At 31.8% G+C, this 12784-nt stretch overlaps 2 protein-coding genes across 3 annotated transcripts; one reads left to right on the forward strand and one right to left on the reverse strand.

Annotated features, from left to right (window-relative positions):
- Window positions 1-708: 708 nt before the first annotated feature.
- On the reverse strand, window positions 709-4726 carry LOC107032089 (renalase). The gene is made up of 9 exons (XM_015233669.2): window positions 4588-4726; window positions 4399-4498; window positions 4136-4316; window positions 3360-3432; window positions 3080-3259; window positions 2200-2297; window positions 1863-1951; window positions 1515-1688; window positions 709-1064 (listed from the first exon to the last, which is right to left on the reverse strand). Exons 1-9 carry the CDS (start codon window positions 4628-4630, stop codon window positions 893-895), a joined length of 1110 nt encoding a protein of 369 aa, XP_015089155.1. The 5' UTR covers window positions 4631-4726; the 3' UTR covers window positions 709-892.
- A 2600-nt stretch (window positions 4727-7326) lies between these two features.
- On the forward strand, window positions 7327-12005 carry LOC107032273 (cold-responsive protein kinase 1). Of its 2 annotated transcripts, none has more exons than XM_027912050.1 (7): window positions 7327-7594; window positions 8849-8980; window positions 9122-9237; window positions 9340-9550; window positions 10533-10770; window positions 10942-11092; window positions 11395-12005. In XM_027912050.1, the coding sequence occupies exons 2-7, from the start codon at window positions 8911-8913 to the stop codon at window positions 11764-11766; spliced, it is 1158 nt and encodes a 385-aa protein (XP_027767851.1). In that variant the 5' UTR covers window positions 7327-7594; window positions 8849-8910; the 3' UTR covers window positions 11767-12005. The 2 variants fall into 2 exon arrangements, with proteins under 2 accessions (XP_027767851.1, XP_015089344.1); XM_015233858.2 differs by having other exon boundaries at window positions 8857-8980.
- The last annotated feature ends 779 nt before the right edge of the window (window positions 12006-12784 follow it).

Consider the following 12784-nt stretch of genomic DNA (forward strand, 5'->3'; position numbering starts at 1 on the left):
AATTTAAGGGGGGGGGGGAGGTGATAAATCAAGAATTATGATTAATCTGTGTGGTTAATAATCTCTACAAAAACCAACAAACACAAAATTTAAAGTTTGTGCAGTTCAAAGTTTCAGTTTAGACAGCTATAGCTAAGGTGTCTTCATATGATTTTTTTAATTTTTTTATTTATAATCGTGATATTCGAATCAGCTTTCATACAGTTTAATCAATTCCATGAGTCAACTTCCGTCAATAATAGTTACTAAATAACTTTATTTATCAAAATTAGGACAGATGAAAAAAATCACCTAATACCCGTGGTGAGGTTCATATGACTTTATGAATCTGCTTCTTTTGTTTTTTTCCTATATAGTGACTACACACAGTGAACTGAACTGTCTTTGGCTCTTTCTTGCTGTTATCAATTGGAAAATTAGATTATGATGAGCTATAGGGGACAAAAGCAGCAACAAGAGGTTGCAAAGAACACACTATAGTATTAAATTAAATATTTTCTTTCTCTGGTGTTGGTTCGCTCAATTCGCAATCTCTTGAGTTAAAATATTCAAAAACTATAATTTTTCATGTGATCATTCATTTTTTTTTTAAAAAAAAAATATTCTAAATTGATTGCGTCTTTTCCATCACCTTATATGCCTCGTCATTACCTTAACTCTAACGACTCATTTTAAAGTCGTGTAGGTCAAGGACGAAAGCTAATAATATCACTAGTGAACTGAGTTGTTATATATAAGTAGGAATTCCTTAGTAATAGCTTACAACAAATTGTCAAATAAGAATATTTATGACAGTTTATTTCTGGTTTCTGTTACAGTTTATAATCCGAGTCAAGTATAGTAAAACCAGTAAAATGACTATTTTGTGATACACATTCTATATGTCACTTTATTATAAGCGACAGAGAACTTCAAAACATTTTGCAGCAGCAGCCAAGCCACTAATGATAGCCCCTTCAACATTTGGACTAACACAAAAGTCTCCGCATACTGCCAGCCTTTTCTTCGCGTCCCAAAGGCATTTTTCATTTTCTGCTACGCTTATTGCTGGGAACGCACTGCCCCTGACGAATTCACAAGCGATAGTGATGATATATATGACATGAAATACACACACAGCAACAAGCAAGAAGAAGGGAATACATGTCTAAGTACTTCATCCACTAACATGACTACACAAGTGCCATCCGAGACTGATATGATTCCAAGACACAATTTTAGCTCAAACATTTGTTTCTTTTTCTGTCTTCCCTTTGGAATAATGGTTGTGCCCGATTGCCCGGGCTAGAATGAGTACTTACATCATGTACATGCATCTTCCTATTAATATAGATATAGAGTAACAGTATGAATTTTTTGGTAACCTGACGCATTGTTTTAACACTATATCTCCACTAGAAATGTTGTGTCTGGTAAATTTGTAAGTGTGATTCTTGTCTATTTCAAAATAAGGAACGCATGCAGCTAGCTAAATGCGAAACTGAAATGAGCAGCTGTATATGTTAGATACTGACCATCGATGAGCTTTCTTAAAGAATGCCTGAGATATACTGAGCTTTGTGCTTTGAAATTCTTGAAATAGTTCTTCAGCTACTTTCATTAATGTTGCACTGGAAGGCTTCTGAAGTCCTGTCTGGGCAATAACATCCTGAGCATACTCTGCCGTGGAATGCAGCACCCAGCGTTCACTTCATTGGGGGAAAGAAAAGAACGACATAATCAAATACAGCAATAAATATAGGTGAAATTCTACAAATACGATATTCAGTTTACTCGCAATATTCATCTACTGCATTTCTCTTTTTCTTTTTTGTTGTCAGCCACACAATATTGATATGCTCACAAACAACATAAACATATACCTATTGCGTGAACGCCCTGGTTTGCTGCTGTCACAGAATGCTCGATGTAGAACTTTTGAGCTCTTGAATGAGAATCCTCGTATTGGTATCTCAAATATCGTAGGAAGAGAGACATATTCCATCAGGAAATTTCAGGTATGATAGCCATTAAGACAAGTTCTTATCAACAGTATTAGCTAGTAGGCTAAGTAGAAAACAAATCACTTTTTATTTTGGCCAAGTCATGAGATAAAACTTTTTTGTGTGTGTGGGGTGGGGCGTGGGGGTGTAGCATGCCTGCTAAAAGATTTTCTGACATTTATCAAAATGAAATCCGTGGTTACAGAGCACATCTTACCTCTGTCAAAGGCTCTTCAAACGCCAACATGAGAGCAAAACAAGGGTTAACAGGAATTTCCATCATCTTCAACGATATTTCCGGAAATTTTTCGATGTCTACATAAAAGAAGCAAGATGTAATAGATAATGTTGCTAACTTATCTAGATTGAAGGAAGGTTACATATCTTTACTGGGAAAAAAAATTAGACATGATACAATAATTGTCCGGTTAAATGCAGACCTTGTTAACTTATGAAAGAATGCCAATATTATTAAAGCAAAACAGCAAGGAACAAACCAAGAACAGTCCATATGAAAAGATGCATGTCAATATGAGCTTAATGTATAAAAGAACAGATAGGATGCTGAGACGTTGTACATGGCGAGGTTTATGTACCACAGTACCAGTGACAACACAAAAGCAAGGAGTAAAGATGATTAAATATAAACAAATTCAGTCAAATACAATCATCACAAAGATGTAGCGGCAACTTGATACGATGGCCTCCAACATCTCCAAGCATATGAGACACTTTTGAAAAAAACAAAAAAGGCTATTATTTGAGTACATTGTATAAATTAGACTCTCATATTTTCAGACATCAAATATGAAATCTCATATTATCCCTTCTTGACCACAGTTGACAAAACATGCACTTTATCTTTTACAAATCTATTTAAACTTCGCTTACTGGAGCAGGAACCATTAAAAAAAGGAAAGTCCACGCCAGCGATTGTCAAAGTAAACAACTGGCTGGAAGTAGTAGGTGACATATCTCACAAAACAGCAACATATTTTATTATGTAAGTCTTGAAAAAATGCAACTGTAATCACATAACCATAAAGGTCAACCCAATGAAATATTAACCAACAAAAGAATGTAGAAATATCTCTTACCAATAGGTACAGGTTTCCCTGTTACATTAGTGAACCTTTGTGAAAATGTACTTTTATCTGATGTCACCACTCCCTTAAAGTAACCAAGACTTTCACCATTTAAACCCATCAATGACCATGAATCTTCATTATCCAACCACTCCAACCTCCCAACGCCTACCCCAAACCTACTTTGAACTCCTACATAGTTCAAACAGAAAAAAAAGTAAATCTCGTGTAATAGTTCATCTTAGAGAAGAAACATTTCAATGAAAGAAATTCAGCAATATTAGTCGCATACCAGGCTCCTGGCATAACGATTTACAAATTGAATTCATTCCAGGAACACCGACATATTTCTTCTCCAAACCTTCCTGAATTAAAGTACTAGTAAGCAACAACACTACCAGTAAAAGCTCATACTATATGCATGTGACCCTGTGGCTATGTGCTAATACTAAATTGTACGGCAGTGAGATGCAAATTTTCAATAGAGGAAACTACTTTTATCATTTTCCGATATTGTACTTAAGTTGTTCCCCTAACACTATATACGAAATGCAGGCGCTTAACTAAGACGCCTGACACTCCTGTGTACGAGGTGAGCAAGGAATGAGAATCCTTTGGGACATCAGCCAAGAACACAACATATTTCTAGATCTCAATACCATTTACTAAGAACTTTCCAAGATAAACCACTTACACATTGAATAATCCCTTAGTTACAACATGTGCATAAAAGTTTCCTCTAGTGAATGAATTGAATAAATAAATGTATACGTATAGGCTATAAGAATCCACATGAATGGTCCAAAAAAACGTGTACATACAAACACCCTTTCTTTTTTTGGTCTTATATATAAACAATGTGAACACAACCTACCAACCACTCCATCAAAAACACATTTTGAAAAACAGTACTCCTATTAAACAAAAAAAGTAAAAGAAAGCAGGCTGAACACAATCTACAAAGTAATAGTTAATATATTAGCAAATGAAAACAGTCAGCATATTCCAGAAGAACATACAAAGAACACAAAACAAAACTACTAGAAACAGTAAAAAAAAACAAGTAACCTGTTCAATATCAAGAAATTGCTTAGAATCACAATCAAAAGTAGCAAACTTTTCTTTCCATTCTGCAACAAGTCCTTTTGATTGCCACTCACAAATAAGTCTCAACACATCAGGATTTTTAGCTGAGAAATAAGGAACCCCATGATCAAAATGCAGCTCCCTTCCATCTTCTGTCATTTCTCTAATTCAAGATTCAATTTTTAAGAAACCCCATTACATAATTCATGAAAAAAAAAATCCACAAATAAAAAAAAAAACAATACCTTCTCTGAGACATACGGCCACCTGGTCCTCTTCCAGATTCAAAAAGGGTTACTGAAATTCCATTCTTGGCTAAAGTAGATGCACAAACAGCTCCTGAAACTGAGGAAAAAGAACCCCTTTTGATCAGTTTACAGCAAAAAATTCACAAATTTGGTTTAGTGGGGGTAGGGGGTGGGGTGTCTGCTTACTTCCACTGCCAATTACAGCAACTTTAGCAGCAACATTTGCCATTGTTATTGTCTTCCAACTCAAAGGGAAGAAAGAGGAAATTTTGATGTTTAGAAATTTATTACTATTTTATTAGTTTTTATTAGAGAAATAAGTGATTGTTATTTATCCACATCCATATATTAGGAAAAAAAACTTTATTATGATTAAGAGTATTTTGCTCGAATTTTTTAAAAATATTGTCTGATATGTGTTATATTCTTCGAATATTAGAATGTTGTAATAATTATATATTAGGAAAAGGACTTTTTTATGTTAGGAGTCATTTTTTTTTTAAATTTTTTAAAAATGTTGTTTTAATATGTGTTATATTTTTCAAATATTAGAATATTGTGATATGTATTATTATCTATATTGATGTTGAAATTTTTAGAAATATTTATTTTTTGAACGATTCGATATATAGTATGATAGTTGTGGCATGAGACAAAATTGAAAGGTATGTTAGTTTTCTTTTTTTATTTTTTAATATTTGAATCAATAACTTTTTTTTCACGTAAAAGTTATAAATATTTATGTAAACAAAGCGTGGAGCTTGGGAGAGAGGGAAGAGGTTCAATTGAATTCGTTGATAAAAATAAGATTTTGTATATTAATTTAAAAGGTTTTTATATATATAATAATAGCAATCGTTCAAAATTTACTTTAAATTACAAGTTTGAATTTGATAATGTTATAAGGAATCTTTATTTCATTCTCGAAGTCATAAATTAAATGATACGCAAACAATTTTCAATATTAATTCATATGAAATTAGTATGATTATAGATTAATATTATATTCATCCACATTCGATGTTTTTCTATTTAAAATTATATAAAATCAAGTAGAAAATTTGAAGAAAAATCTAATAAAAAACCGGATAATTAATTTGAAATATTGTGTAATGACTTTGTCTTATTCTATCTTAATTATCATAATTTTATTATATAGTCAAAATAACTTGGCAAAGAAATCTCAAAATTCTTTGATTTGGCCAAAAATAAATCCACTACTTTGAAATTCTTGATTCAAAAATGTCAAATTACGTACATGCAAAAATTAAAACTTTTTTATGTCACATTGGTCATTAATATTCCCATTAATTGTTCTTTTATGAAATTGTAATTGTTGACAATAACTTTTTTGGAATAATGCGATCAAATGGCTGCTTATAATTTTTTTAAAATATAATTTTATTAGTCAACTCCCAATATTTTAATTTAAATCTACTTGCTTACTTTTTTGAAATTTATAAATTCAAAATTCACTTTTAAGATATGGATAGTTTTTTTTTCAAAGATAAAATTCTCGATCAAATATTATATATTATAATATAATAAGAAGTATAAGCTAGAACAGTAACTATTGACCTTTTAAAAAAGTAGTTTCAAATTTAGCTGAAAAACTTTTACCAAATGTTTAATATCGTATTGACGCTTAACTAAATTGAATTTATCTGATCTAAAGATTTATTAAAAAAAATATTTTGTATTATAATTATATTTTTTATATTGAGGATTTCAATTCGAAATCTCTAAAAAAAAGGAGCTGATTACTCATTACTCTATTTTCTTTTCCATTTTTTTTAAAGTAATTACATAAATTTCAAATTCTAAAATATCACGCGACAACTCGTATATAACAATAACGTATTTAGCGTAAAAGTGTAATATAAAAATAAAATATGTATTTTATTAGGTATAGATAATTTTTTGACATTTTTTTAATATAATTTTGTTAAGTTAGTTGTCTATGGGTCCCAGACACGTGTTCGCACCATATAAAACATTTGACAATGCCAAACCAACATCAATAGTCATTTGTTATCTTCTATAATTAAAAAAACAATAATAATCAAATAAAAATATTGGTAAGAATTAATAAATATTTGAAAAATTAATTAAAATAGAATAATAATCAAATAAAAACATTAGCGAAAAATAGCAGATAATCAATAATTAAATAAAAGACAAATTCAAGATATAAAATTTATATTTTACCGCACTTATAAATAAGTGAGATTACTTTCTTATTTTAAATTCTTAATTGGTAAAATTAAATAATATTTAGTTTTATATTTAGTGTGTAAAGTATTCGTCACTGCAGCAGCAACTAAATTTGAATTGCACACTATCTATCTTGTTTAGCTAACGTAATAATATTTCCTTCATATCTAAAGTTTGAATTTAAAATTTCTTATTAGAAATAGAACAATCTCCTCGCACAATCATATCGATTAAAACGTAGTTAAGAAGTAATGTTATATCAAAAATAATTTATTTAACTTTATAAGATTTAAAAAGGTACCATATTCATTATTCTCTTCACCGACTTCACTTGTATAATTAGACTACGAATAGATAAAAATAAGATTCTATATACTTCTTCCGTCCCATTTTATGTGATACCATTTTCTTTTTGGTCAGTCTAAAAAAATGTCACATTTCCTTATATGCTAAGTATTTAAAGGTATTATTCCTCTTTTATTCTTATTGGTCCCACTTAAGTACTCTAATACATTTATAAGAAGAGAGAAAGGTGAATTTACTTTTTTGAAGAATAATTTAATAAATATTTCAAAATTTTTATTATTTCTTAAATTATATGCCAAATTAAATAATATCACATAAAATAAAAATTATTTCGTAGACTTCACTTGTATAATTAAAAGAAGAGACATGTTGTTGGTGTAAAATAAAATTTATTTGACTAGTAAGCGCCAAGGTTACATCTTGTTATTTCACTTTCCTCGTAGCCTCATGTGGACAGACAAAGTCTTCTTCTTCTTCATGTATGTACTATTTTTGGGGCGTGTCTGCAATTATTAGTGTGAACAAGAAATTTTCCCTCTAAAAGACTTCCATAAGACTCTCAAGATTCTTGGGATCCATCCCATTTCACTTCTTTGGAAAACTCAAAAAAGAAAAACCCAAAAAACCAAAAAACAGCAAGATCACCTGCTTTTGTTTTGTGCTATTTTTTGAGGTAATTTTTTATTTGAGTTATATCTTTTGGCTTCTTAAAGATTTGTTCTTTGATGGGTTTTTCTTCTTTTTGCTTCTAAAGTATTGTTTTTGTTGTTTTATGAATCTTGATTCCCTCCTCTTTTATGTTGAGCTTGCAAAAAATGGCCTATTTGATGTCATTTTGTAGTTGTTCTTTTCTCAAAGTTTATATCTTTATGATGATCCCTCTAAATAATTGCTGCTTCTGTTTTGTCCTGTTTTATTTTTGGATTTTGTTGGGGTTGATTTTGAAGCAAATATTGAGCTAGAGTACTTTTAGCATGAGCTTTGAAAGTCAGATATTAGGTAAATTTTGCTTAATTAGATAAACCATGTATATTTTTGTAGTATTTATTTATGGTCTTTTGTTTCATGTTTTTCTCAATCTGGTAAACAGTTGAACCAACTTTATGTTTTTGGCTGATAAATTGTTTTTTTTATGCTTCACTGTGTCCACTTTTTTTAGTCGTTGTGTTGAGTGTCTACCCCGACAAAGGTAGCGTTAAGGTCTGTGTACACCGTATCTTTCCCAGACTCCATTTGTGGGATCGCGTTGAGTATGTGTTGTTGAGTCCATGTTTTGCTTTGAGTTACCATTTTATTGGAAAGTAACCATGAGGCTTTGCTGCCAGTACCCATTCTTAGGTGCATTTCTTCTAGCCTTGTGTGCTTCCAAGTTAAAATAGTCCTACTTTGGTTATAAATAGGGTCAAAGTAGTCTCTTTATATCATCTTGGAAAATCTTTGCGTCATGAGCTGACTTTTCGGGTTGAGTTAGGCTAAAAGTTTGTTTCTTTAACATTCCATACCCCGTCAAGTTGATAAACTGAGTTGAAGTCCTTTTGCTTGAGTTAAAATGAAGAAGGAAAGAACAAAACAAATTGTAGCTTTAGAGGAAAGATATTGAGGATGGTTTGAGATAAACATGCATCCATTGTCATGAATGAGCAGCTCGCTATAGTTTGTTTCTGAAGATTTTACAGCTAAATGCAAGTTAACAAAAGGATAGTGAATCTGAACTTAAATTACTTAAACAATTAGCAGTTTGGACTTCATTCCCCCCTCAGAGTTGATGTTGGTTTGGGCTGCATGCTCGATTTCTACTAGGCATGAAGTACCCTCTTATAACCATGTTTGTCATGATTTCTTATGCTATCCTTTTATATTTTAGTGCCATTTCTAATCAACTAGATTTGCCAATTCGCTGGGCAGTTATAATGAGTCTTTTCTTTAAGTTTGCAGGCTCTGATTTTGGTTGATATCATATACAGAAGGTCATTGGTGCATCCTAAAGTTATGACTTGCTTCCCTTTGTTCCATAGAAAACATCAGTCATCAACTAGGCATGCATCCGAATTTGATGATGGTAAGCATTAAAAGTCTGCCCAATATATAATTTTTGGATGTTCTTAGTAATTGTGACATTCAATATTCTTTTATCTTTTCGTATACCACATATAAGTTGTTATGTATGTCGAAAAGATACTAAAAAGTTGATCCTCAACAGAGCTCTCTGGCGTCAAGAATGTCACTCTTTTCTCCTATAAGCAGTTAAGAATCGCCACAGATGATTTTAGTACTTTGAATAAAATTGGAGAGGGTGGATTTGGTTCTGTTTATAAGGTAATGACAACTGTTCTCCTTCTACCTTGTTATGAATTAGTGGTTCAAATATTATATGTTTAATAAGTCTTATGGGATTTTACTATATGATGCTATGAACAGGGAAGGCTAAAAAGTGGAAAGATGGCTGCTATAAAGGTTCTTTCAAGTGAATCAAAGCAAGGTGTCAGGGAGTTCTTGACAGAAATCAAAGTAATTTCAGACGTTGACCATGAAAATCTAGTGAAACTCTATGGCTGTTGTATAGAAGACGATCACAGGATATTGGTCTACAACTATCTTGAAAACAACAGCCTTGCTCAAACGCTTCTCGGTAATTTTATCTTTCTGGATTTTTCAACAATACTTTTAGATGTCACTGAGTGTTTCGGACGTAATATTGAGTCAGTTTATCTTCCTTTGTATGTATAGCTCAACTATTCTGGTGAGCCTAAAACTAGCTTTCACTCTTGGATGGATGCAAACCAGCTAAATTAACAAATTGCATTGCCCAAATAACCTTTTTCTTGTTTGTAGCAAGAGCCAACTAGTTAGCCTGTTTTTGTAATATGTCTTTGTGCCGAGGGTCTACCGGAAACAACCTCTATACCCCCACATAGGTAGGGGTATGATTTGTGTACATCCTCTCTTTCCCAGACCCCACTTATAGGATTACACTGGTATGTTGTTGTTGTAGTAAGAGCCAACTAGTGTTTCTTGACGATTGTGTCAATCATCATCTTCAAATGTTTGACTGGATTGTATTTTATGCTTATAACATGGCAAATGTATTTAAAGTTGTCCTTAAGCAAGGTGTTCTTTTTTCTTAGTGGGGTGGACGAGCTGGGATTTATGTAGTGTGTTTACCAAGCTAACCTCTTGTAACAAGATGTTTGAGGTTTTAGCTCAGTTAAAAGTGAAAAGTCGAGAAGTCTGAGGAGTGCTATGTGCTTCACATGATTCACCACAAAGTTGATGTAAAACACATGTACTTGAATAATTTATCTGTCAAATGAGAAAAAATGATTCTGTCGTCCTTACTGAATCTTGAAGAATTCTCTCGCTGTATCTCTTGCTCCTTCTTTTGATTTCTATATAGTTAATCACTAAATACAGATTCCTGATGTGATTTTGTGAATGCAAACTAGATACACACATTGTTCCAATTCCTATCAGCTTTAGATTAGGTGAAATGCTTTTGTTTCCACTACTATGTTATAACTTGAGTTATACTATAAGCTCCACAAATGTTCTAGTTCATTGTAGTTCTATCTTCAAACACTCAAATCTAATTCTTCTGGATATTTTGCATACAGGTGGAGGACACAGTAGCATCCAGTTCAGTTGGCGAACAAGGACTAAAATTTGCATTGGAGTTGCGAAGGGGCTAGCTTATCTTCATGAGCAAGTGAAGCCACATATAATTCACCGTGATATCAAAGCGAGTAATATTCTCCTTGACAAAGACTTGACACCCAAGATTTCAGATTTTGGCCTGGCAAAGCTCATTCCCCCCAACGCTACTCATGTTAGTACACGTGTGGCAGGAACCATGTAAGTACACGCGTGGTACAATAGCTTTCTGCTAAGTAATTCCATGTTCTTACTCCAGTCTTTCTGCTATCTTCACTGCCTTTTCCCTCTCTTTTATTTGCTCTTTTCTACTAAATGCTCCGAGTAGTGAGTATCTAATTTCATTAATTCAAATCCACGTCTTTTTTCCAGTGGCTATTTGGCACCAGAGTATGCAATTAGAGGCCAGGCAACACGTAAATCAGATGTTTATAGTTATGGTGTTCTTCTGATAGAAATCGTCACTGGAAGATGCAACACAAACTCGCGTTTACCTATTGACGAACAATATCTCCTTGAAAGGGTATGACTTTTCAAACCATATATTCATTTTTAATTATTGCATGATTGCTGGCGAGAACACAAGAAAAAACTGAAACATGATGCTAACTGACTCATGAATTCACAAGCTATTAAACTAATCTTTCCGAAGAAAATGAAATATCCACGCGACGCAACAATGAAATCATCACTGCAAGATCAACATAGAACATAAAAAAGAAGAATGAATCATTTTCTTTGCTTCTCTCTTTTCCTCAAGTGTCTACAATCTTCAAATGAATATGCTGAAAGCTGTGTTTGACTATTTTCGTGTGTGTGCTACAGACGTGGCAACTTTATGAAAGAAACGAGTTGGTAATGCTAGTAGACACGTCTCTAGACGGGGATTTTGATGCTGAACAGGCCTGCAGATACTTGAAGATTGGGCTCCTTTGCACTCAAGACGCCTTAAAGCTGCGGCCATCCATGTCTACTATTCTCAAGATGCTAACCGGTGAGATGGAGGTCAATGACAATAAGATAACAAAACCAGGCTTGATCTCTGATTTCATGGATCTCAAGATTAAAAGTAGCGCGCCTGAACAAATTAACGCAGCATATGATTACGTCTTATCAGACAATACAACGTTACCATCCACGAGTTCTTCTCAAGGTAACTCGACATTCACAACCGCTGCATATGATCAAAGCATTTGAACTTAGATTTTTGGAGTTAATTGGAAAATTTTGGTGTGGTGGAGGGAGGTAAATAGTTTGTATTTGGTTGAATATTACTTTCAACTTTGTTTTATTCTATTTCTTTTTCCTCTATACTTGTTTTTTTTTTAAAAATCTTTGGTTGATCTGTATATGTAAATTGTTCACATGTTGTTAGAAAGAGTGTATATTGTAAATTTGAGGTGTTGAATTCAAGAAATGTAATTTTCTCTAGCTGGTATACTTACTAATTTGATTTATATTTATTAGTATTTTTGTATTTATAAATGTTTATTAAAACAGAATATAACTCAATTAAGGCTACTTGGGTTATTATGTTACTCTCTATATTTAACAAGAAGAAAAATTACATGAATAAACACATTTTTAAAAATAATTATTGATTTTAGCGATACTTTTTGTTTATTACCATTTATAGCAATATTGTGATAAATCTGTAATATGTATTAAAAGTGAATTATGTATGCAATATATTTGAATTATAATTATTTTTGAAATATATTATGTTTGTTTGGTAAAAAATTATCACATTATATTATAAGTGTATTAAAATGTGTGATAAATGTAGTATCCATTGTCAAAACTTGTATTATATTTGAATAATAAATTTATCTTTATAATATGTATTAAATTTGTATTATAAATGAATTAAAAGTGGTCAAGTGAAAAAAAAATGTTATTGCTATAAATGGTAAATATTTTTTCATTATAGTATATTTATATAAATTTTCTTTATAAGATAATAAGATAAGGTTTGCGTACACGTACGATTCTTTTTTTGGACTTGGATTATATTGGTCTGTTACTATTGAGTTATTGTGCAAGTGTCACAATCAATATTAATGAATTACCACCTAACTTGAGTGTGAATAATGTTTATCAAATTGAACCAAAATTTGAACTTTGATGATAACAGAGGGATGCAATAAGCATTTGCAGATTAGGGAATATAATAGTATCAAGGGTTTGTGATTAATAAAGTAGTTAAGAATCGTGA

The sequence above is a fragment of the Solanum pennellii genome, chromosome 10 (assembly GCF_001406875.1).
Source record: "Solanum pennellii chromosome 10, SPENNV200".
In the NCBI taxonomy this organism is placed as follows: domain Eukaryota; kingdom Viridiplantae; phylum Streptophyta; class Magnoliopsida; order Solanales; family Solanaceae; genus Solanum; species Solanum pennellii.

Coding starts and splice junctions, on each gene's coding strand:
- LOC107032273 (XM_027912050.1), top strand. CDS start 8,911: ATGACTTGCTTCCCTTTGTTCCATAGAAAACATCAGTCATCAACTAGG. Junction 10,771..10,941: donor ACACGTGTGGCAGGAACCAT/GTAAGTACACGC, acceptor TCTTTTTTCCAG/TGGCTATTTGGCACCAGAGT. Junction 11,093..11,394: donor AACAATATCTCCTTGAAAGG/GTATGACTTTTC, acceptor TGTGTGCTACAG/ACGTGGCAACTTTATGAAAG.
- LOC107032089 (XM_015233669.2), bottom strand. CDS start 4,630: ATGGCAAATGTTGCTGCTAAAGTTGCTGTAATTGGCAGTGGAA. Junction 4,317..4,398: donor GGCCGTATGTCTCAGAGAAG/GTATTGTTTTTT, acceptor ATCTTGAATTAG/AGAAATGACAGAAGATGGAA. Junction 1,952..2,199: donor TTGAAGAGCCTTTGACAGAG/GTAAGATGTGCT, acceptor ACGATATTTGAG/ATACCAATACGAGGATTCTC.